This window comes from Myxocyprinus asiaticus, chromosome 49 (genome assembly GCF_019703515.2).
Source record: "Myxocyprinus asiaticus isolate MX2 ecotype Aquarium Trade chromosome 49, UBuf_Myxa_2, whole genome shotgun sequence".
NCBI classification, from domain to species: domain Eukaryota; kingdom Metazoa; phylum Chordata; class Actinopteri; order Cypriniformes; family Catostomidae; genus Myxocyprinus; species Myxocyprinus asiaticus.
In genome coordinates this window covers 1752501-1778800 of record NC_059392.1, presented here as the reverse complement: position 1 = coordinate 1778800, position 26300 = coordinate 1752501, and the positions used below count along the sequence as shown (strand labels likewise).

At 38.7% G+C, this 26300-nt stretch overlaps 1 protein-coding gene across 6 annotated transcripts in view; it reads right to left on the bottom strand.

Moving 5' to 3' along the window:
* Window positions 1–26300, bottom strand: part of LOC127438488 (acid-sensing ion channel 1B) — a 191705-nt gene that overhangs the window by 32379 nt on the left and 133026 nt on the right. Inside the window, exon 1 of one of the 6 annotated variants that reach the window (XM_051694118.1) lies at window positions 12110–12817. The exons of 3 other annotated variants lie outside the window; for them this stretch is intronic. In XM_051694118.1, coding sequence (XP_051550078.1) covers window positions 12110–12715 — 606 coding nt within the window. In that variant the 5' untranslated portion in view covers window positions 12716–12817. Of the gene's footprint in view, window positions 1–12109; window positions 12818–26300 lie in introns of those variants that run through there. 2 more of the 6 variants (XM_051694114.1, XM_051694116.1) reach the window with 2 other exon arrangements.

Genomic DNA, 26300 nt, shown 5'->3' with positions numbered 1-26300 from the left:
GTTTTTGCGTTCTTTAATACAGTCAACAGCAGGCGGCAGGCTAGCATATGCACGGACACAAACTGTCCGTGTGTCTATAAAAACTAGGCTGCACGTGGACAGTCCGCGCGCACTTTGCTGATGCCGAAATTTACGTCACATATGAGTGCAAAATGTAGCGGCACGCGGAAAGCCAAAGTATTCTTTGGCCTTTAGGTAAATTGTTGCATTCATGCTGACATTCGTTCATAACACCATTCGTAAAACCGTTCATAAATGTTTTAATTATTTTTTTAAACATTCTTCCATGAATTGCCACAAAAACTAGCAAGAACGGTTTTGATGTCATGTGGACAGAAATGTAGCACTACGCAGAAGCACTACTTTGGCCTTTAAGTTAACTGCTGCATTAATGCTGATATTTGTTCGTAACACCATTTGTAAAAGTTCTTAAAATCATTTATGAAACCATTCTTATGTAAACTGTCACAAAAACTAGAAAGAAATTTCGCACTGTTTCCAGAAAACCAAAGCATACCTTGGCATTTACGTAAATTGTTGCATTCATGCTGACATTCGTTAAACCATTCCAACATAATTGGCCAAATCATTCTTATTCATTCTATTTTAACAAAAACTAAAAAGAATGGTTTTTGATGACAATTGTTTTTTAGGAAAACAGAAGTATACTTTGGACTTTAGGCAAATTGTTGCATTCATGCTGACATTCGTTCACAACGGCATTCGTAAAGCCATTCGTAAAAGTTCTTAAAATAATTTGCGAAACCATTCTTATCTAAATTGTCACAAAAACTAGCAAGAACTTCTTTGATGGCGAAATTCGCACCGCAAGCACTGTGCGCGAGACGTAGCAGCACACAGAAATAAAAATAATACTTTAGGTAAATTGTTGAATTCATGCCGACATTTGTTCATAACGCCATTCGTAAAACCATTCGTAAAAGTTCTTAAAATAATTAGCTAAATCATTCTTATGTATATTTGAGCAAAAACTAGAAAGAATGGTTTTTGATGACAAATTATTTTTCGGAAAACCAAAGTATACTTTGGACTTTAGGTAAATTGTTGCATTTATGCTGACATTCGTTCACAGCAGCATTTGTAAAGTGTTGGGCTTTACTGGTTGTTTAGATCAGTGTTACTATCAGAAATAATTAATGATTATTTCTTTAGTTATTAATTAATATTTAAATTAATTAATTGAATCTAACTCATTAAAACCTCATATGGGGCTCCAGTAAATGTAGTGTGCTATGTTTAGGAGCAAGTTTGGTTATTAGCAATAATTAATAATTATCAAAGATAATTATTAATTATTAAAATCAATAGAACATTGATGAGAATCAATGTTAGCTTTTTTTTAATCCTTTAAATCAACAATTATCAAAGATAATCAATAAGTTAATTGTTAACATCGATGAAACATTAAAATTAACACTAGCTTATTGATCCTTCAAATTCAACAACCATCAAAGATAATTATCAATTATCAAAAATCAATAGAATATTAATAAGGATTAACATTGACGGGGCACCACCCTGGAATCAGGGACTAATAACCAGATAGTATAACAGTCTCAATATTAGATTGTTTTCTTAGGAAAATCGACATCCGAAGAAATGTTTTTTTTTTACGGAAAAAACAATGAATGAAGGCTTGAATCCGAGCACTGACATCCCGTCAGCATGACACAGGTGTAGGCAAAACAAACCAAAACACTTCTCTTTGTAATATAAACAAAGTTTATTTATGCAGTAATATCAATTAATAATTAATACAATGCAGTCAATAAACTTCCGACTTACAACTACAAACTAAACAGTGATATGATTAGATATGGAAATAAAAATAATTCTATAACACACAAGGTGTGTGTGTGACAGTGTGTGTGTGTAAGGAGGGACGCGCACAAAATGGCGGACATGACTCTCGTGGAGAGTATGTCATGCGAGACTTCCGGCCAGGGAATATGACCACGAATGGGGGCGGAGATGGCGTCTACCAGTTACCGCGTGTATCCGCTTGTACGATAGCTTAGGGACAAAGCTGGGCTTTAGCATTTAAGTTATCTACGAGCCAAAATGTGTGCCAGAATGTTTGTGAGGGGTCACGTGCCTGCGTGTGTGTGTGTGTGGTTAGTATGAGAGAGAGAGAGAGAGAGAGAGAAGTGACAGCCCTAAAGCCGATTTCGCGATCGTGGGAGAGAAAGCAGCTGTTTAGTTCATCGCTCAGAGACGCGGTGGACGGCTCGTAAAAGTCCCGCGTTCTTTGACTCTTTAATGGATAAACTCAGTTTGCCGGTCTCACCCGCGATGGCAAAATTGCACAACAGTCCAATTTGGTTGGACCACAATACAGCAAAACAAATTCATGATAATTAATACCCTGAGTATTAATAATGAGCGGACATGGCGGTCCATAAACTGTACAAGCAAAAACCTTGAAACACAAGAATAACACACTATAATATTCTATCTCTGCCCAGACGTAAACCTCTTACTTGAATCGCATGAGGACACAGGTAGAATGTGTGTTCCTCCGTCCTTTAACTCTGACCCGGTTCCTTGAGGCTCGGGTGATGACGGGAGGCCGTTTCCTCGCTCTGTCGGTGGGTGGTACGGCTGTTGATTCTCGGCGGGCTGGCGGAAATGTCGACTTGATTGAAGATGGAAGAGAAATCTTTTCTCTCTTCACTTCTGCAGGCAAACGGATGAAGATGCGAATTGCTCGGTGGTCTCCTTCGGATCCTTTAGAGTGTTCGGTTGAACACAGAGTAATCTCAACTTGTCCAGCAAGATGGAGATTGTATGGCCACAGTTTCAAGTCGGACGTTACTTCCTTGTGCCACGAGATTGCACCTGAGAGCAGCAAATAAACTACGTCTATACTCGGTGAACAAAGTCGCTGGAAGCAAATCCCGGAAGCATTTCAGAGGCATTTCTACTCCTGATGATGTCATGGTTTGAGGTGCGTTCTGTTGTGTGCCTCATCCAATAGGAGTTGAGAGTTCAATCCTTTAGTGAGCAAGGCTTCATGGGATTTGTAGTCTGTTTTGGACTCCCTTTGTTTGATTTTGGCGCGATTTTTATCAGTATAATTTACAACTTGGAATGTGGGGGCTTGAGTTAGGTTTTTACGACTGTGTTAAGCCTGCCTTTGTCTTCTATCTGAATACATGAGGCCCAACAAAAGCCATTCATAAAAGTTCTTAAAATAATTCGCGAAACTATTTTTATGTCAATTGTCACAAAAACTAGCAAGAATTGTTTTGATGACGAAATTTGCGTTGCACAAACTTTTTTTCTGGAAAACCGAAGTATACTTTGGACTTTAGATAAATTGTTGAATTCATGCCGACATTCGTTCACAACGTCATTCGTAAAACCATTCGTAAAAGTTCTTAAAATAATTCGTAAAACCATTTTTATGTAAACTGTCAAAAAAACCAGCAAGAATCGTTTTGATGATGAACTTTGCATCACACGTACAGTGTGTGAAAAGTAGCAGCACACGCAAATTCAAAGTATACTTTTAACTTTAGGTAAATTGTTGAATTCATGCCGACATTCGTTCATAACGCCATGCTCATGTTTTATGAATGAGGCCCAGTGTGTCCAAAATCATCGGAACAATTTTCACAACTTTCTTCCCCTGTAGGAGGTGATCAGCTTGATGTACATTTTCAAACCTATAGTTGAGCCGTGATAATGGTATGGAAATGTTATCACAGAGCACAGAGCTTACTAGTTAAATGGAAAGTTCACTCCAAAGTGAACTATCTGTGTTCCAAGTAAGAAAATCACACAGGTTTGTAACATGAGGGCCAGAAAATAAACTTTTTGGGTGAACTATCCCTTTAATTATGTAGCAAAGGGTTGTAAAACATGAGGCTTTTGTCTGAAGACCATGTGATTTCTCAGTGAGTGATTGTGTTTGTTCTCTTAGGCTAAAGAGAATAAAAGCCACTGGATTTTGTGTTTATCGGGTTTGGGAGGTTGGTGGCTCCGGTCTGACAGCAATCGATACGGGCACAAAGATGGCCACAGGGTGGGCCTCAACTCCGTTTAGCCAAAAAAAATCAATACCAGCACTTCTATTGACAGAAATAGGATTGACAGCACACTCAATGATGTAATGGAGAGGTAATGTGGCCAAAAGGAGACCACCCGTCCCGGTAAAGGGGTTACGATTTATCTGTCACTGGGCTACCTGCGGACATACACGGGCTCCAATATCTCAATGTCATCTTGAGATATTGTCTCATTCTCTCTCTAAGAGGTCTCAACACTGGAGTCCAGCCTTTAGGCCTGTCAAAGGCTCATTGATTCTCAATGTGATTCAGTCTAGCAGCAGCACAGCAGTTAAGTCAGCAGAGCTTCAGTGTGTGTATGCTGATTTTTTCCTCAGTAAAGATGCTCATCCTCGCTGCAACTATCATCATAAAAGCCACGTGAAACCATAGAAAAATACATCAGTTATTAAATTAAATTCATTAAATAATAAATTACAAAAATTTCTCCAAGGACTTTCATACCATTTAGCAACACCCTAGCAACCACTCACAAAAACATAGCCTTATGGCGTTGAGTTTTGCACAGGCAAACATGACTCACACTTTCTTAAGAAAATTTACAAATCTAGTTATGTTTTAATGTCTGATCTGTGAGCAAATGAAGTGTTGACAATTATTTTAAATACAGTGGCAAGAAAAAGTATTTGAACACTTTGGAATTACCTGCATTTATGTATAAATTTGTTTTAAGGTTGTCTTTAAAGTCTTACAATAATGAACAAATACAATCAGTTTTAACTCATAACACACAAATTATTGTATTGTTCCTATACATACTGAACACATCATTCAAATATTCACAGTACAGATTGGAAAAAGTATGCGAACCCCTAGGCTAATGATGTCAACAGAAGCTAATTAGAGTCAAGAGTTGGAAAACCTGGCATCCAATTAATGAAACAAGATTGGAGGTGTGGGTTAGAACTACTTAGACATATAAAAAGCACTCAAACATTTTGAGCATGCTATTCACAAGAAGCATCTGCTGATGTGGACTATACCTCACAAAAAAGAGATCTCAGAAGACCTACAATCAAGAATTGTTGCTTTGCATAAAGGTGGAAAGGGTTACAAAGTGTTACAAATCTCAAAGAGTTAAGATATTCATCTGTCCACAGTTATACAAACTGTCTATAAATGGAGACAATTTAGTACTATAGGTACTCTCCCTAGAAGTGGCCGTTTAGCCAAGATGACTCAAAGGGCACACTGCAGAATGCTCAGTGAGGTAAAAAAGAACCCTAGATTGACAGATAAAGACTTGAAGGAATCATTGGAACTGTTTGTCATCTCTGTTCATAAGTCTACTATACAGAAAACATTAAACAGGCATGGCGTTCATGGCAGGACACCATGAAGGAAGCCGCTGCTTTCCAACAAAAACATTACTGCACACATGAAGTTTGCCAAAGACCACCTTGACACTCCACAGTCTACTGGAAAAAAAATTTGTGGACTGATTAATCTAAGGTTGAATTGTTTGGGAAGAACATGCAGCCCTACGTATGGTGTAAAAAGGGCACCGCATACCAACATGAAAACATCATCCCAATGGTGAAGTACGGTGGAGGGAGCAACATGATTTGGGACTGCTTTACTGCTTCGGGGCCTGGACTGCTTGCCATCATCGAGGGAAAAATGTATTCCCAAGTTTATAAAAATATCCTACAGGATAATGTCAGGGTGGCTGTGTGCCAGTTGAAGGTCAGTAGAAGTTAGGTGATGCAGCAGGACAATGACCCTAAACATCAAGGTAAATCCACTACAGAATGGCTTAAAAAAGAAAATCCATCTTTTGGAGTGTCCCAGTCAGAGCCCAGACCTTAACCCAATAGAGATGCTGTGGATTGACCTCGAAAGCCATTCACACCAGACATCCTAATAATATGACTGAGCTGAAGCAGTTCTATAAGGAAGAACGATCCAAAATTCCTTCTAAACGTTGTGCAGGTCTAATCCGCAGCTACCGGAAACACTTGGTTGAGGTTATTGCTGCCAAAGGAGGATCGACCAGTTATTAAATCCAAGGGTTCACTTACTTTTTCTTTTGACTTTGATGAAGATGAGATCACATTTTATGACCAATTAATACCGAAAACAAGCTAATTCCAAAGGGTTCATATAATTTTTCTTGCCACTGTAAATGCAAAGATCTATTTTATAAAGTGACCAAAAACCTTGGCATATTTGAATATGTAAGAGTCAGGGTGGCACTACTCAAAACTCGCTATGGTGAGGAAATATCTGAATGCATTAAAACAAATGTACTACATCCATCATAACACATTTAAAACTCACCTGCAATCCATCTTACCAACAGGTTTTAGTGAAACAGAGTGCTATTGTGTCACAAAAATGCATTTTCTTATACAGAAAGGAGACAAGCAGAGAGCTACTCAAAGGAAATGTTAATGAGGAGCTGGGCGGTTGAAAACTTGTGTGCGATAATTACAGTTTTCTTCAAGCTCGACTGACGCTTCAATCTTTGATAACTGTGTGCTGATAGTACGAGATAGATGCAATTTAAATGAAAGCACATCTGTAAAGGCCCTTGAGATGGAGTTAGCTATTTTCCACTCATGCAAAGGCTCTTGAATTAGACAATGTAAAAGCGACTCTCTTCATGTGTGAACGCGAGCTGGAAGAATGCAATTGTGCCATATTCTTCCACCTGGCTGCCATCTCAAAGCTGTTTCTCATTTCAAATGAAGATTTATTTTGTCAAAAAATAAGCACTCATAGTTGGCTTAGCAGCATTCCATCCAATAATGTTTTGCAATTTGGGTGGCACCAAATGACAAAAACCATAAAAATCATAGAACATGATGTCCACTGAACATCAGTCAGTCTGTGTATGTGTATGTTTATGTGTATGTGTACGTGTGTACGGAGTAAATAGAACCGGGCTCTTTTCATTGACAGATAAAACCCAGAAGGAAAGTGACCTTCTACCATAGGAGCTTACTGAAGCTTGACTACAAAACAACTAAAAGTGCTTTAAGCCAAACGGCTGAACTGCCAAATGGTTCATTACCAACACAAGCAATTTCACTACAAATATAACCAAAAAAATGTGCTGTTAAAAAGGCCTGACCTGCATAAATCCAGTCCTAATGTGCCCGGTAGACACTTAAAGCATTTTCATCTATATTCACACCCTAGCAATGAAATCATCATGCACGATAAAACATTTTGATATTCATGGGGCTTGCCCTCTGTAAATGACAGATCATAATTTCTGAGGCAAATGTGATGCACTGCATACATTTACCACAGAGCCAAATTACACAGCGTCCGGGCGCAAGGAGATTGTAGATGGGGCTCTTGGGATGCTGAGGGCCTCGGGATGCAATATATCATGCACGGTATCCGGAGAGTCACATTGATGAGCGTGTTCAACATGACACCAAAGTGTTGCATCGTGTTTGTTTATATCAAAGACAAACATCATTACGCAAATCTTGAAATCAATCAAACAGTTATCTAGATAAACAAGGTTGAAGACCAAAGGGATACGTATATGGAATGGTTTATTCTGAATATGACCAATTTTAAAGTAGTATGCGAAACAGTAGGGATTATGCCACAATAAACTGTTCAAACAGTAGTATTCTACAATACATTGTTGTTGCATGACCTCATCATACCACAAGTTTAATTCAGAAAGTGGTGTCAGAAATAAATCTGACTTTTGTGCATTTTAAACCAATTTTGCATAAAAATGTCTTAACAGTCCAGTGAAACGAGTCGAGAAACATGCTAAAAGTCACGACTGGTATTTCTACGGGTTCCTTCATCACACTGGAAATGGAAAGTCAAGTTTAGCATGTTTCATTATTGGGTAAAATAGACTATCTCAAACATTGCCGGGTCTAAGAGGAGCTGGGGGGTATTGCCCCCCTTGGATTTTGCTTGTGCCCCCCCAGAAACTTCTGACACCCCCTTCCCGGTCCAATGAAGAGACAACAACTTGCCCACCATAAAAATCAAATGATCTCAAGTAGTGTACTCTGGCTGCATACTGCACATTTTGACAAAAGTAGATGATCATCCGTCAACACAGAGGCTGTGTTCACAATAGCTAATAGCTTACTATATTTACTAAATAGCTTACTAACATAGTACGCAGTGTATAGCGCTGTTTGTATACTGCACATGTAGTTGGTCATCCTGATATTCCATTCCATCAGCCGACATTTAAATAAGCCAAATATGTGTGCTTTTAATTCACTGCCAGTTGCATTCTATTCAATGTTGTCTGACGTAATAGGTTTCGGAGACCACAAGGGGGCGACTAAGCATATACTGAAGCCAGTCGCGGCATATCACACACACATTACGAACTGATGGCAGTCCAAAGTTCCGAAGGTTTTTGTACTTCTTCAAGAATTAACAAAGTGACGTTGATGAGTTTGCAGGTTAGTGTATGAAACTGGTGTAACTGAAACTGAACAATTAGAAATGGCGACATTTATTTTGAAATGTATATGTATTTAGCCTTGAAAAGGACTTTTATTCAAGCTGTCAAACCACAAAAAGGCATACTTGTAACTTAAAATACTTTGTGTAGGCTCGATGAATGATACTTTTACACAATATATCATCCAGTAATGACTAGAGTAAATAATCTTTGTCCTTTGATAATTATTTGGGTGAAATTTAATGGAAATCTATGCGAGATGAGCTCCGTGGCGATGCAGAATTTTAAACAGCCTCTCGAGAGGGCAAGCCTGCGGTGTGTTCATACGTACCTTCATAGAAAATACTTGTTTCGAATTTTAGAGCATGCCATGTCTGCATCAGGTGCGCGACCCACTTTAATTAACCCTGCCACTAACACTTTACCAAAGTTGTGTTGAGAAATATGTTTGAAAAGACAAAGACTATTGTACAACGAGCAGCCCTATTAATATCGGAAAAAATCCAGATATATATCGATAATCATCTGGAAAATCTTACGATTATCAATACATGAAAATGGCCTTGATCCCAAGCCTGCTTTCTACACTTTGCGTGCTTGTAGTAGCATATAGGTAATGTCGTTGTAACGAGATAAAAGGGAAAGGAGGAGGCAAGAACCGGCTTCACAATATAAATAATAGTTTAATGATTAACTTAAACAAAAAGACAAACACAAACACATGCCGGGCAGCTGCCCGTAACTCTCTCTCCCTGGAACTGCCACCTCCGGTCGCCTTTATCCCTCTCGAGGGCTTGATCAGCCTGATTAGGGGCTGAGTGTGCAGCATCATGACCCGGCCCCGCCCTCCTCCCTGCCACACTCCTCCCTCCTTTCCTTCAGGCCAGGGAGCCTCCGGCATGACGTACATCCCCCCCCTCCATTTCCGGCCCCGCCTGCCGGCAGGTCATCCCTGCCTCTTTGGACCTGGGAGGGTGACAAGGGGAGGGAAAAACAACAACAACAAAAAAGGGAAGGCCAACGTGGAGCGACAGCAGGAGAGAGAGCGGAGAGAGAGAGAAAAAAAATTTACTCGCCGGTTCTCTGATACGCCGTAGCCTGGTCCTCGGCCACTCCTCCACCCTCTAGTGGATGACAGCCGCACCTCCCTGGGCGGATCGGAGGCAGTCCTCCAGCCCCTGGCGGACGGAACGCCCCGCCGCGTTTTCGGTGGATGGAAGGGGTCTCCCCTGCCCCTGGCAGTGGTTCTCCCGCTCCAGGCGGTCGGCCAGGAGCCCCTCCCCACTCGCAGTCGGTGGTCCTCTCGACCCCGCTGCATTTTGGCGGCTGGTAGGGGTCTCCTCCGCCACTGGCAGCGGCCCTGGCTGCTCCAGGTGGTCGGCTAGGAGCCCCTCCTCCCCTCGAGGTCAGCGGCCATTCCTCCGCTCTCAGGCGGCCGGGCACCTCCGTCCCCCGACGGATGGCCACGGCTGCTCCATTGGGGTGGATGGTAGTGGTGTGGACTCTACCACGGCGCATCTCTCCTCCTTCCCAGGTTGCGGCACCAGTATCACGAAGTTCAATGGAAAGGAGGAGGCGAGAACCAGCATAACAATATAAATAATAGTTTAATGATTAACTTAAACAAAAAGACAAACACAAACACATGCCGGGCAGCTTTATCCCTCTCGAGGGCTTGATCAGCCTGATTAGGCTGTGGCCACAGTCGTGAATTATTAGCAAAACGTATACGTAGGCATTCTACTTTTCACGTTTTCACTTGCATTTAGAGTGTAGAAACCTTTTGAGACTGATGTTCAGTGGATTAATACTAATAGTAAATGTAAGTAAATATTTAAGGATATTTTTAAGATTAAAGGGTTAGTTCACCCAAAAATGAAAATTCTCTCATCATTTACTCACCCTCATGCCATCCTGGATGTGTATGACTTTCTCTCTTCTGCTGAACACAAATGAAGATTTTTAGAAGAATATCTCAGCTCTGTAGTTCCATACAATGCAAGTGAATGGTGACCAGAACTTTGAAGCTCCAAAAATTACATAGGTCCACATTAAAGTAATTAATAAGACTCCAGGGGTTAAATCAATGTATTCAGAAGATATGTAGGGTGTGGGTGAGAAACAGATCAATATTTAAGTCCTTTTTTACTATAAATTCTCCTCCCTGCTCAGTCAATCTCCACTTTAACTTTCACATTCTTCTTGTTGTGTTTTTGGTGATTCACATTCTTCATGCATATGCCACCTACTGGGCAGGGAGGAGATTTCTAGCAAAAATGGACTTAAATATTGATCTATTTCTCACCCACACCTATCATATCGCTTCTGAAGACATGGATTTAACCACTGGAGTCTTATGGATTACTTTTATGCTGCCTTTATGTGCTTTTCGGAGCATCAAAATGTTGGCACCCATTCACTTGCATTGTATGGACCTACAGAGCCATTATATTCTAAAAAAATCCTAATTTGTGTTCAGCAGAAGAAAAAAAGTCATACACATCTGGGATGGCATGAGAATGAGTAAATGATGAGAGAATTTTCATTTTTGGGTGAACTGTCCCTTTAACACATTTTTTTATTTAGTTAAAGATTACTTGCGTAAATCTTAAAATATTTTTTTGAAGTTAAACGTGGAGCTGTTCACACACGGTGCTGAAGTTGCGGGTTTGCAAAGTTGCCCTTGAAACCGACAATAAACAACATTTCATTTGAATTCTCCATGGCCCTCTTTCCAGTAGCAAAATTGCACCCTAAACTGACAACAATTATGAACCTGAATTTGGTATTATGCCTCAATGTATGGCGTTATACTTGTGCCACAATTCTGCGAGCACAAAATTATATCAAGATGATATTTTATCAAGATGATATTTTGAGCATGCAAAAAGGTATTTTGCACACAGACTGGGTAGGAGGAGAAAGCAAAATGTAAGAATTCTGAGCAAATTCACATTCAAATAAACTTTATTCAAGCGCAAAATTGATTTTCGTTTGCTCAAAATTAATTTATCTTAAGATACATTGCTTTACAAAACTGAGTTCAAGCACGTGCAAAATAACTTTGCGTGCTCAAAATTTAATCTTGTGCGTGCAAAATAGCTTTTTGTGTGCTCAGTTTCATCTTGCGTGTGCAGAATTTTTGTGTGCTCAAAATATCATCTTGTGCGTGCAAAATAATTTTTGTGTGCTCAAAATATCATCTTGCGTGTGCAGAATTTTTTTTGCCCTCAAAATATCATCTTGTGCATGCAGAACATTTTTTGCACTCAAAATATCATCTTGCCCGTGCAAAATAACTTTCTGTGCGCTCAATTTAATCTTGCGCAGAACATTTTTTGTGCGCTCAAAATATAATTTTGCGCGTGCAGAATTGTGGCACGTATATAACTCCATACAAAGACCCGCTTCAACTGCAGCACTATATAATTGACAGGCAAAAGCGTCAAAGACCGTTTGTTTATTGAGTCTAGAGCTGTCACATGAGATCGGTGAGATACTTATTTCAGTGAAATCTTTCAGAGAGTAGGAACATTTTCTGCATACCATTCCATAAAAATATCTTACAGCATCTTTAATAGCGTCAAGTTAAACGCGGAGCTGTTCACACACTTACGGTGCTGAAGTTGCGCGGTCCGCAAAGTTGCCCTTGAAACCGACAATAAAGCAACATTTCCTCCAGCTGATGCCCCAAACGGTCCAATAACTGCCTCATGGAGGGCTGCGAGTCCCTTGGAGGGGGTAGAAAGTGGTTGAAATCCAGTATGCGGTATAACGGTGACCAGGGAGGCTCATCACTCCCGGTTCCTTCACCTTGCGACGCGAGCGCGTCTCGAACACCGGCTGACACCTGCCAGTTCTTCCCCAGCAGCCCGAGCCACCGTCCCGCGCTGAAGATGTCCGGTTTCTTCATGCGTCGCGGCAGTAAGAGGTTTTGGTTGCAAATCGTAACGGCGGGAAACACGAGGCGCTTCGCGTAAACCATATGCGCTTTGGTGTAAACCGGCGACGAGAGCAAATACCGGACCCGGTTTGAAGACCAAGTGAAAAGAAGCGCCAACGCAGTTAAAAACGCAAGCAGCCACGCGACTCGACGCGGGTACGAGCCACTCAAAAACACGTGTCTCAAACCGTGAAACGTCGTGTGTTTCAAAAACAGCTTTCCCGCTTCTTTTAACGATCCATCCGTGCGTGGTTTCGGTGCGGCGTCGCTTTGGCACATTTTGAAGAGCGTCTAGGTCCTTTGACGCGTTAGTTTTATCTCAGGAGCAACGCGAGGACGCGCCTCTAAGATGAATGATCATGGCGCGGTTTTGCGTTCCTGAGGCGTTTGACGCGCGCGCGAAGCCTTAAGATTCGTCAAAACTGGTAGAAATGAAGTGGTGAGGTAAATAAAGGCGGTGAAATATTATTTCTCCATAAATCTCCTCTCAGGAAAGCGAAATACGGTTGAAGTCCCAACTGTTGCCAGAAAACACGGACGATTTCGCTTAAGGGACGCGTTCGCAGTAGTCATTTTCTCATAGTCATTCGCTGTAAATTCTGTCAACCGTTTCCGACGGTTTAAAAGTTCAGTTGTTCCATAAAATTAATTTGGCGGGTTCAGAGAAAGCGCGGGCTCCACTGCGCGCGCTCTGCTCCTCTGTGCGCGAGCTCATCCCTTTAATGAACTTTCAATACAACATGACATCTAGAAGTCTTATTTATTTATTTATTTATTTGCTCCCACAAGAACTGAATTGCCTTTAACCATGCAACATGGTTTGAGCCCAATTTCAGAAGATATTTGTATTTTTCTTATTCTTTTCCTAGAACTTTGTTTATTTCAAGGTTTAAATGAAATCCTAGATTGTCAAAGTGGTCTGGTCAAACCAGTCTGTGGATGAGTTATCAGTGTGAGTGACCCTTCAGTCTGTAATTTATGCCCATGATGTGCTTAGCAAGAACACTTGTGTTGACGTCACCATATTCTTACTCCTATGGTGCACTTTTCATGAAATAAAGCCCAAGGCATTATTTAATGCATCAGTAATTATACACCCTATCCGTGTGAGCCTGTAAGTGGGCATGTTCTAAATCTTCCAGTTAGGCAGGAATAACCCCTCTTTCATTGGCAGGGACCATGGGCGTAGAATAGGCGGGGGATGTGGGGGACGTGTCCCCCTCACTTTCAACAAAACCAAAGTTCACAAATGTGTTTACACTGTGTCTTTCATACAGCAAATGTATAAAAGTGTAAATGCAAGTTAAAATTCACTGGTCAATCATGTCATTAATTCAATTAAAATTTGTAATCGATTGTGAGCCCTAAAAATATATATCTTATATATTTATGTGCATCTTGCTCTAATCGTTCTGTCCCCCCTCACATTTGAAATGATTTCTACGCCCCAGGCAGGGACTAATACAAAGGCTTTTGTCCAAATGTATACACATCAGAGGACAGTTTTGACCAGAACCAACCTGTAAACAATAGGATGTGGACAGTCTTTTCAGAAGCCAAGCTTTTAAAATGTTTGTGGGCAGATCTGTGGACATTCACACAACTGTGTGGACATTTGAATTCATCCGTGTACTTTTTCATTGTCTTTTCATCTTCTAAATGGAGAGAAAATAGAAGCGAGGAGCTATGAATGTCACAAATAAATGACAGTGGAGGTGTTATGAATCACATTTGACATTTAATTCAAAGTCACATTAAATATGTGCCAAGAATTGTTTTTGCGTCATCAAGGGCGTAGATTCCCCCAATAATCAAAACAAGCAAGTACAACCCCCCAATATTTATACCATGATCAATGGAAACATGTAAATTCTTCAGACTGTAACCTCCCCAATGTTCAAGCCAAATCTATGCCCTTGTGTGTCATAAAGAGGACTTGATTCTTTGCAAAGCTCACAAAACAATAAAAACAGTTATATTCAGAGAGAATGCATTGTGATGTACGCTACAAATATTTCTCCAAAGATACATAGTGTGGCTACTATTCAAATGCAAAAACATTATAAAAACACTACACTTTTTCATTTTCTGATAAAAATGCGAGTGCTTCAATACTTGGTCGTGCAAAACTCACCTACACAATGTTTGGGTGTTTGTAAGATTGCACTTTTATCCTTAAAAAATCAACAAAGAATAACCAAATCCTACAAATTAATATGATGATGAAACCACTTTACATTTTCATCCCTTTTACTAAGACTTAGGCAGATAGAACAGAAATGATTTTTTAAAATATTTTGGAAGCGTGTGAAGTTGGCCTGGGACTCCAGTGGACATTCGGCATCATACACCCACGTTTAACATTCACAAATGCTTTTTTAAGTGACTTCATCAAAGAAGAAACATCTCCACTGCAATCGAGAAATGTCACTTTGGGGACAGTCACGTGCTGAGCTACATCAGCTGCCAATTAGTATATACAGTATACTGTAAAAAAAAACAAAAAAAAAAACGTAGCAACTTGCTGCTAAAGATCAATTTATAATGAAAAACAGATCATTAATTTAAGAGATAGTTCACCCAAAAATGTCAATACAGTCATCATTTACAACTTTACATTTTGTATGTCGGATAAGAACACTGCATGTATGATTTTTTGCTGCTGTTATAAAGCAGACAATTAAACCAGAGAAACTATTCTTTTTAGTAGGCTTGACAAAGCCAACATACTTTTATTCAGGGGGCCTTTGTAGCTCAGCAAGTAAAGACGCTGACTATCACACCTGGAGTCGCGAGTTCAAATCCAGGGCGTGCTGAGAGACTCCAGTCAGGCTTCCTCAGCAACCAATTGGCCCGGTTGCTAGGGTGGGTAGAGTCACATTGGGTGAACCTCCTCATGGTTGCTATAATGTGGCTCTTGGTGGGGCACGTAGTGAGTTGTGCACTGATGCCGCAGAGAATAGCATGAAGCCTCCACATGTGCTACGTCTCCGCGGTAACACGCTCAACAAACCCCGTGATAAGATGTGCGGATTGACGGTCTCAGACTCCAGGTGTGGTAGTCAGCGTCAATAATCTCTGGGCTACCCAGGCTCCCTGAAGAAATATATTTAATCATATCCATTTAGATTTGCCCAGTCTTTGTAGAAAAGAGTAACAAGGATTCATGATGTGAGTTTCTAAAGTGTTTTTCTTTATTTTCAGCCTTGTAAATGGACCCACAGCTTCTGTTTGGCCTAAAATAAAAATAAATGGTTTTGAATAGTGTTCGAAAAGGTTTGGTTCATGGTACGAGGTCCAAAGTGGAACCACTGCATGATGGTACTTGAAAAGCAACAAATGACCCTAAAAAAGATTTTTGCATGAACAGATCTAGGCAATGTACCTCATCCGGTTCTTTTTAGAGGTTTTTCAAAGCTGCAGTGTGTAATTTAGGGAATCGAATCAACGGAATTGGAAAATTAACATGATTTTAACATTTTCAGAAGAGAATTTGAGGGGTGCTTGCCCATGCAAACTCCATTTAAACAACATATTGTTTCCTCATATACTTACAAAATATATTAATACCCTTTAAAAGGCAGGCATTATGTTACAGGTACAGTAATTGTAATCAAAATCTCTTCTAATAAATCATTTGGTGAGTAATACTCATTGTAAGTCTAACAGATGGTCAGCAGGTTATAAAAGATTCAACAGCTGAATTTCAAGACTCAGACAGAGCAACTACAGACACTGTATTTTTGGGGGAAATTGTTTGCAGCTAAAAATAGCCCTGATGGTTTCTAGAGTGGTTTAGTTCACAGTGAACAAAGAGAAATCAGAAATACAGCCTTTACTTGGACTGAAATTGCAAACATTAGATGAGAATTCATTGATTTTGAAGGTAGAGCCTTTCTGTTTATATGCTATAAACGAGAGACGCTATGTTTCTCGACAGAAATTGAATTTAACGAAGCTTAATCCCTTCATCTTTTGAAAGTCTGGTTTTGAGAGGAAGACATAAATAAAAGTAACAAAATACACTTTTAGAAAGCAGCGCAATTGGACATTCAGACATCTGATACGGGATATGAACTTCAGCTGATCTCCAGACGAAATCACGAGGAATCAAATTTGCCTTGGTATTTTCAAGTAAAAGAGTTCATTGTACTATGAAAACATAATGTAACTTTTAGAGCAGTAACTAAGCTGCAGGCATACGAATACATCAGCATATGACCGTCCACACTTACATGTCAAAGATGCATATAAACACCCCTTTGAACACGCACCATGGCTTAACTACAGCTTAATTATTTCTAAATTCATTCAGGCATAATTCCTGTAGTTTTCAGTATCTCAAAGCCCTGTATACTCAACTACCGCTGATAGTGTACTTTGTAGTCATTTGGAAGGCTGCCTGTACCAGCATCAATGTGGTTGCCAAGTGTTTCTCGGCGCCGGACTGAGATGTGATTTCCGTTGTTGCGCTCAGAGACTGCAGAGCAGGTGCTGATTAAACATGATGGTTTGGGGTTTAACAATGGACGTGATGTGTTAGTGAGTCAATCTGACCAAACCTGTCAAGAACATGTCAGTCATATTTCACCACAACATCAATAAATAAATAAATAATAATGCAGTAAATTAATTTTGCATTCATTTTCTATCATAATTTTCATGAAAATGAAGTACAATTCCAATCAAATTCTCATTATAATGATACAAAAATGTATTATAATTATATTATAATTAAGAATGTATACATTATGATAGTATTTGATGTATTGCCTTTAATTTATGGTGATTTAAAAATATTCTGATACGGTATTTTTACTGTAAAAATGGCATTTACCCACCAGAAAAGTTTCTTGAAAATAATGTCAGAATGCAAAACATATGAATGGTCTTAAAGATAGGGTTTGTTTTCTTTAAGAAAATTATAATTTATTTTTTATTTTTTTTCTGTTGATTTCAGGATTAAACATGTTTCCTTGAGATTTGATATTAAGAAGTTTCATTGGTCCTCGTTTTCACATGATAAAGGAAAGAATTAAGTTCAGATGACAGCATAGGAGCTTCAGTTTTACTGAAAGAGGTAAGAGAGAGAGAGAGAGAGAGAGAGAGAGAGAGAGAATGGCTGTTTCTCTTTTTACTCGTTAGTCAGCCAATCTAAAAAATGAACTGTTGAAATCTAAATGAATTATCTGATTTATTAAACGACTGAAAATTGCAGAAAAAAGTTAAAAAATGTTCAAACTGAACGTTTAAAACCATCAAACTGAACGAAAGAATGTTCTAAGCATTCAAACTGATGAAAAAACATTCAAACCTATCAAATGGAGAAAAAAGAACGTTCAAACTGAAGAAAAGAACATTTAAAAAGATCAAACAAAAAGATAGAATGTTTAAACCTTTCAAACTGAAAGAACATTCAAAACACTTCAAACTTAAATAAAGAACACGCAAAATATCTAAATGAACTAACAACAAAAACTTACTTAAATAACAATATAAACTTTATATACTCTAACAAGTAAATCTACTCAACAAGCTGCATGATTTGAGGTCTCATTCATGTCTGTAGAACAAATGGTGCAGAACGAGTTACATAAGTTTAATACTCTGGGTCAGGAATTTGTTTAAATCACTGATCCTTCACGAGCAATTGTAATACTCTAAGTGCTCGTGTATAAATTAAAAAACATCTCCAGACCAAATCTTTGCATAAACAACACTGTCAATCTCCCCGAATTCCCTGAGACTCTGCTGAAGATAACCAGCTGCTTCTATCATCTGCCTCAGTCATGATTCCAGCAGTCGTGTTATCAGTTTGTGAAGCTTCATAGAAGAGCATCAAAGTCTCGCCCCCAGACACAATGTTCTCAATCTGTTCTTACATTTGAAAAAATGATATTGCAGAGTTTTTGCACCTCAGGTGACTGTCTAAACATCAATGATTACTGCCAACAAAAAGTCGTTGGATGGAGCTAAATGGAATGCAACAGATCACGGAGTCATGACACGTTAAGTTTAACATATTTTACTTAACTCTATGTCGTAAAAATGTATGCTCCTAGCGAGAAATGCTAAAAAACAATTAGAAAAACACTGCAGAGATGGAACCTGTGCAAATGGCCTCTTATACTGCAAAAAAGAACGAGTATCTTTGCCTTTTTCCCCAGTGAAATATCTAAACATCCACAAAAGAAGATAAATATATTGAACAGTAAAATCACACAAGACATTAAGGCTTTGTTGTGAGATGCTTTATTGTAAACCTGTTAAGCTGTCAGCATCACGGCACATCTTTTTTTCTCTCTCCCCTTTTCTCCCCAATCCCCAAAGCGCTCTAAGTCCTCGTGGTGGCGTTGTGACTCGCCTCAATCCGGGTGGCGGAGGACGACTCTCAGTTGCCTCCACGTCTGAGATGTGAATCCGTGCATCTTATCATATGTCTTGTTGAGCATGTTACCACGGAGACCAAGTGCATGTGGAGGCTTCACGCTATTCTCCATGGCATCCAAGCACAACTCATCACGCACCCCACAGAGAGCGAGAACCACATTATAGCGACCACAAGGAGGTTAACCCATGTGACTCTACCCTCCCTAGCAACCAGGCCAATTTGGTTGCCTAGGAGACCTGGCTGGAGTCACTCAGCACGCCCTGGATTTGAACTTGTGACTCCAGGGGTGATAGTCAGCGTCTTTACTCGCTGAGATATCCAGGCCCCCACGGCATGTCTTTTGAAGTTATGAAGCTCTAGATGCTTGTAACGCTACACTGCACCAGACAGACCTCATTCTGTGTGTGTTAGTGGACAGGTAATGTGGATAACAGTAGTTGTCAGACACACGCAGAGCAACAGTAATGAGACAGGATGTGTCGACTTCACCCACATGAAACACACATCTGTGTGTGTGTGTGTGTGAGTCAGAACAAATTGAGAAAGTGGAAAGTGAGAAAACTTTAACAACTGCTTGACCTTATATACAAAACATTGTGTGTGTGTGTTTGAAATTCAATTACAATCACTTCCATCCAACGGCAGTTTGAATTTAATTAATCTCCAGGGGTTTATCAAGAACTTTCTCATTTCAGAATTGCACTCTTTCGAACGTCCACACTTTTAACTGCACTATAACTGCAAATTAAGCTACAGTCGATCATGTTATTTATAAATAAAGAACTGTTTCTTTGATTTTAATGTATAACATGAGACCTCTGAGAATGCACATTTTTAACGTGCCATTTCTACTAGCTTTACTGGCCGTCTGCAATTGATTTGAGCTGCAGATTTGACTTTCACTGGAACAGGTCAACAGTAATGCATCTAAGCATGAATGTTTTAAAGGTGAGCTCAGCCGACCTAGACAGAGAACGTGTACAGAAAGATTTCATATCCTCAAGAGAACACCCCTAATACGTCTATTTTTAGCCGGACACTGGATATTCTTTTTTTTCGGTATGATGAATGAAAACATTAAGAAACCATTAGTGATGAAATAACGAGCGAGTTATTCAGAGATAAGTGCATATTGGCACATTCGGGTGTCAGGTCAGGCTCATGTGTCATAATCACTCTAATTGGGTCCATTTATGAGTTTTTCTATACACAATACAAGTCATCTACTACAGTCCCATTTTTCACATTTCACACGAGTACAATTTGTCTTGTGAATCGATGATATGAATGTGAACACTACTGTAGCTGGAAGAGGCTCTGCGATACCCGATTTGTAAATGAATCGTTCTTTCGAGTCAAACATTTCAATGAATCGATTGATCTGGTTCACAAAAAACGGTTTGAAAGATTCATTCAACAGACTGAATTGGCCTGAGTGGATCTCAGGTTCACAGATGAATTGTTATTTAAAAGTTTTATAGAAACGAACTCCTCGAAAAGAACCGATTCGTGGAAATGATATGGAATTCCCATCACTACTAGGATAAGCAATTAAAATTGCTGATGTAATCCTTTGTAAACCTTTACAAAATAGTTTTATCTTCCCAGATAGCACACGTACATCTCAGAGATAAACTCTTTGGACCCGCCAGTGCTATATCGCGGAAAAAAGTTTATGCTTAAAATGTTAAAGTCTCCGTATACGTAAGTCAGGCATATAAGGTATCATTTGAAAACTTAAAATCTGAACTTTTCAGAGATAACCAATTAATTCTGCATTAATGTTACTTAAAATAACAAAATAAGGCCTCAAAACATTCGCGTTGAAAATTAGCGCCCCCCAGAGGTAACAGGGTAGAAATATTTATATGAAAATAAAATCCTTCACATAGCACATAAATGACAAGTCATATATCAAATGAAAGCTCTCATTCTCAGGAATGTGACTGTATTGTTAATTTTGTTGCCCTAATACCACAGTTTGAAAGATTTACAAAAGAATCACAAAGTGAATTATGATTTCTGTACTCATCAAATACAAACATCTCTTTTAAGCTCTGATAACTGCTGTTGTAAGCCCCAAATAGCTGACGCCATTATATCTACTTTTACCTTAAGAAGTTCTCTTAAAAAATTAGCCATTGTTTACTTGTCTGTGAGCTAGCTTGTGTGAATAATCCAATGTTATATCTTAGATGTCCAGAACAAAATATGCCATCCAGAAGGAAAAGCATGCAAAACAAATCATCAGAAAATATGTTTTTGACAATTGTTGATTAATTTTTTTAATATCATCGCAAAGGGGATGATTTCAGCTTTCTAATGACACTTAGATTGAGCTTCTAGTCCACTCAGAGGCCGAGATACTCGATGAAACAACAAAGGTGGTGCTTGAACTGAAAATTAGACTGAATGTCTATGGACGAGCACATCTATGAGGGCTAAACTGTGTTACAGCACCACCTACATTCCAGATATCTATAGTGATGGAATGTACTAGAGAAAATTTATTTTTTCTAGTGCTTTCTGCCATCTAGTGGAATAAAATGAGACTTTTCAAAGTGAGGTAGAGTGAACAGAACCAGAATAACAAGTTTACAAACAACAACAAAAAAGTAAAAAAAAACAAAAAACAAAAAAAAACAATATATATATATATGATGTTTATCATAAGATTATAAATATATACAATATTATTTATGAATGATTGGAGTCTTTTTTGTATTTGGGGAGTTCTCTGGAAAATTAGACCAATATTTTTGCAATTAGTCCACAGTCAATGGTGAGCTTTTAAATTTGAGTGAAAAATTGCGAGCAGCAGCCCAAACATGCACCACCAGAGTATAAGAGGTTAAGAGTGTTTCATCTGATAAGCATATTAAAAAGATCAAATTTACAAATATTCAAAATCATAAACGTCTCAAAGACATCTGCTGAACGTCTTATTAACATCCGAGAGGAAATGTCTTATAGACGTATTGCAGATGACAACTTAACAAATAGGTCTTCCAGATGTAAACACACACATCAAAAAGACGTTTGGGTGATGACGTGTGCTGTCAGGTTTGATTTGAATTGTCCACTAATGTTCGACTAATATCGGTTTATCAACGGCGATGCGATACGGTTTTATAAAAAGTGGGGAGGCTGATATTTCAATATATACATAGTAATAATATTCTATGATAGCACAAAGTGCTAAAATGAAACTGAAGACTTATTTTACACCATATTTATTATCCATTGACAAATGCTGTAGAAACAAATTTTGCGTCGGATGCAATCAGTGGTGGATTTAGGCATGGGCGACATGGGCAGTTGCCCAGGGCAGCATCTTGTGGGGGGGGGGGGGGGGGGGGGCGGCATGCAATTTAAATCAGTGGCAATAATTAATAGTCATGGTCGATATTATTGGTCTATCACTACTGAACGCTGAAAGAATTAAAGTTAGTGCTTGTTTTCCAGTGCAATATGAACTCAAAAACGTGCGGCTGGGCATCATGAGAGCGCAGTGCTTACAGTATCTTATTTCTTCGATCTGTACGAGCACGTGTCAGACCCTGAGAACACAATGGTGCGCTTTCAATGGGTTGCTGTTGGCAATGGAGACCATTTGCACACCTCCAGCTTTACTGCAGTAAGCAAAGCAGGAACGCATTTATCAGAACACAAGATACGAGTGGGCATGTCACTCAGAGAAAGAGAGAGAGAGAGAGAGAGAGAAAAAGGTATTTTGTAAAGATCGTTTTTATGCTGCAGTCTGACCGTACATAAAGCCTAAATGGCTTCAGTGTGTATGAATCACTGTTAAGGTTACAGTGTTGCTCGTACACACTAACTATTGTGCTAGGCTAACTAATGTATAAGCTGCAAACTTTTTGTAAAGGTGGGATTTGATCAAAAATGTCCACATATACTTTCTAACTTCAATATTTTGGTCACTGTCTAGAACAAAAGCAGTTTCTCTAGAACCATTGGCCCCATGTTTAAAGCACATCACTCACATGGGACTAGCTTCAATGTTTTATTAGGGTGTACAAATTAACATTCGTAATACAATAAACTTGGCCCTTGTGTTATTTTGCATGGGGCTCATTCTATAATTTAGGGTACATTCAATGTCCATTTATGATCATTATATATTTTCTAACCATTCTCTTCAGAAATATCCCATTTTATTCATTAAGGGAAAGCATATTATAATATCACACATATTTTGTGCACCCCATGTTTCATTTTGCTTGAAATGGCCATGATGTTTCTTAACTGACAGTTTTTGCACTGCCCATTTTTGAAGTGGGTGGGTCATAAGTTCAAAATAATGAATAACATTTTTTAAAGTCAGCGTTACCTACATTTTATATATTTTTAGATTCTAAACACTTTTTATATTTTGACATTTAAAAAAAGAAAATATCTTATTTTTTTTCTCATGTCCACATAAGTTCTGTCAACTATGTTACTAAACCGCAACTAAAAAGCGGTGTATCCCAAAACCATGTGACCAGCATAATTTTCCTCTGTGGGGGACATTTTTAACACATAATGGCGAGTGTCCTTTCATTAATTTCAGTATTTTAACTACAATAGCATATTGTCAATGAGTATATTAATTGACTGTCAACTATGTTGGGTACATTGTTATGGTTGGCAATATGTTTATGATTTTAACTCAAATTAATATTCAAATTTGAGGTTAACCTGATCAAGAAATTGACTTGTGGTTGGCCAGGCACGGCCTTCCATTGAAATTATGAGTCAAAATGGGGAAGTTGTCAACTATGTTACCGGTCAACTAAGTTACCTCGAGGGCCAACTCTTGGGTAACATAGTTGACATGACCCTACAGTGTCCACTGATGTTAATGAATTATTTTCCATATATCAGTTTTTTGTGATAATTTATGCCAGTATGTGTCAGAGGACACTGAGAGGGTGTGTGCCCTCATGCATGTGTGTGCGTTCATGAGTGTGAATCATGATGATTAGAGATTAAGGGACATTTAATTGATTTTACAAAATGAACTAGATATTGTTCCTTTGCAAGTTAAAACAGAGATCTTCTCATGTAAATGGTATCATTGTATTTTGTGAAATCAGCAGGATATTGCTTTTTCAACTATGCTACTTTCGCTGTCAACTATGTTATCGATGATTTTATTTATTTATTTATTTATTTTTTGTACATTTCAAATAACAAGAATGCTGCTCCTGATATCCTTCAAGGTATGTTTCACATCCACAAAGTTTGGAGATTTGCATAACATCTATTAAAACTACCAAAATTATACTTAAGGCAGATTTATGCTAAAAAAAAAAAAACATTTTTACTCTCACTAGTGACCGTGCTGAAAATATCACAGCAATATCTGCAAAAACATACAATTCTTAAAATTATTTTAAAGAAATGACTGCACATATGGCAGAATAGACAAAAGAACCCTTAATTATGTGTGTTACTGTAAGTGTAGCATTTAATCAGTGTCTGTAATGCCATGCAGTTTGACCGTAACATAGTTGACAAACTCACTAGGGAAAACATCCTTTCCTTTATAATATCAAAATGGTGTTTAATGCTTAAGCTTTGCAACTAGCATATATGTTACATTGAGAATGAGCCATGTAATGATCTAAAAAATGTCCAGTGCTCATAACAATCAGTGGCATCAACTTGAATGAGTCTTGATTCTGTGTTGTGTGGTGACCTCTAGTGTTGAGAGCGCATCAGTGACACGCCTGCATTCAGCAGCAGATCTCCACTGACAGCTCAAAGCCACAGTAAATGAGCAACACAATCATCAGGAGCCTTTGGGAAATTACAGTGGGAGTCATTTGTAGTTTCATTCGTCATTTTCAAAACCTTTTACCAGGAGCATTCATTTCATCACATTACTGTGGGATGTTTTCGGTTGCCAAGCAACACAACAACTTAGCGCATTAATATAGAATGTAGGATACTTATCTACATTTTTAAACTTCAAACACGGCTCATCCATTCTGAATTTAGTGCTGTTTAATAAATATGAACAAATCCTTCAGTGAAACACTGAATCAGTTATATAGCTGCGGTGAATTAATTTCCATTTTACAGAATGCAGCGTAAGCGTTTCTGTGGATTTTGGAGGGGACAGAACCAAGTGTGCTGTGAAATCTGCTCTAGACTTGTTAATATTTGATAAGCTACTGTCAACAGTTCTAGATTATCTGAATAAACCCTGAAGATCAAGTTTAGATTATTCAGTCAAGGTCAACTTTAACTCGTATGAGTAATTTTCATTTTTGGGTGAACTATCCCTTTAAACTACTTTTTTGACCTAAAATTTGTTTCCTCTTCACTATGTAATTGCCCCCCCCCCATCAGGGCAACGTTCCTCTGGGCGTACAGAAGGGCGAAATGTGAGCCGGAGCTCTGGAGGTGAAAATAGATCCGCATCTAATGGATATTGAGGAAGTGAACGATTCAAATTCTGCACTATGACAGAAAGTCGAGCCATCTGTCTGCTTAGCACGGGCCAGTCTTGTATTGACCGCTCCAGTGCTCTTTAAATATCTGAACTGCCAATCGATGGAGACACACACACACACACACACATACACCGGCAGGGAACTCACAATGTTCTTAGTGTTGTACAGATGATTTGCAAACAAGCCATACAATGCAAACGAGTGCTTTTGGGTACATGTTCAGTACTAATGGCAAGACTGAAATTAGCACAGAACAAAAAACACTGATTGACTGAGCAAGCTGATATATAATACAAAATTATAGATATTGAAGTTCAGTTACACTGTTACATTTAGAAATGTGAAAAACTATTTTTATAATCAACAAGTTGGTGGGTTGCATGAACAACTAGATGACTAATTGGTCTAAAAAACAACACTGAATTCATCATTTACTTACCCTTCATGTTGTTCGAATCACTTCCTTTCTTCCATGGAATACAAAAAGAGATGTTAGACGGAATGTTTGCCTCAGTCACCATTCACTTTCATTAAACTGAATTCGATTAACCTGAATGGTGAGGCAGTCAATCTTATCAGCATATCGTTGTTTGTTCCATGGAAGAAATAAAGTCATACAGGTTTGGAACAACATGAGGCTGAGTAAATGATGACAAAAAAATGAGATCAACTAGAGTGCTAACTACCGCTAAAAATATAAAAACTACCAAATATATAAAAAATAAAAAAATCAAGATAAACTTGCATCCTAATTAAAACACATAATTCCTTTTCCTATTTGGCTCCTAAACTATGGAAGAGTCTCCCTAACACTGTTCGGGACTCAGACACACTCACTCAGTTTAAGTCTAGACTAAAGACTCATCTATTTAGCCAGGCATACACCTATTTTATCCTTCAACTCACAATTAGGCTGCTTTAGTTAGGTCTGCCGGAACCAGAAACAGTGATCATGATCTATAACTCTGCAATAAATTGAATGGCATCTATGCTAATATTATTTTATTTG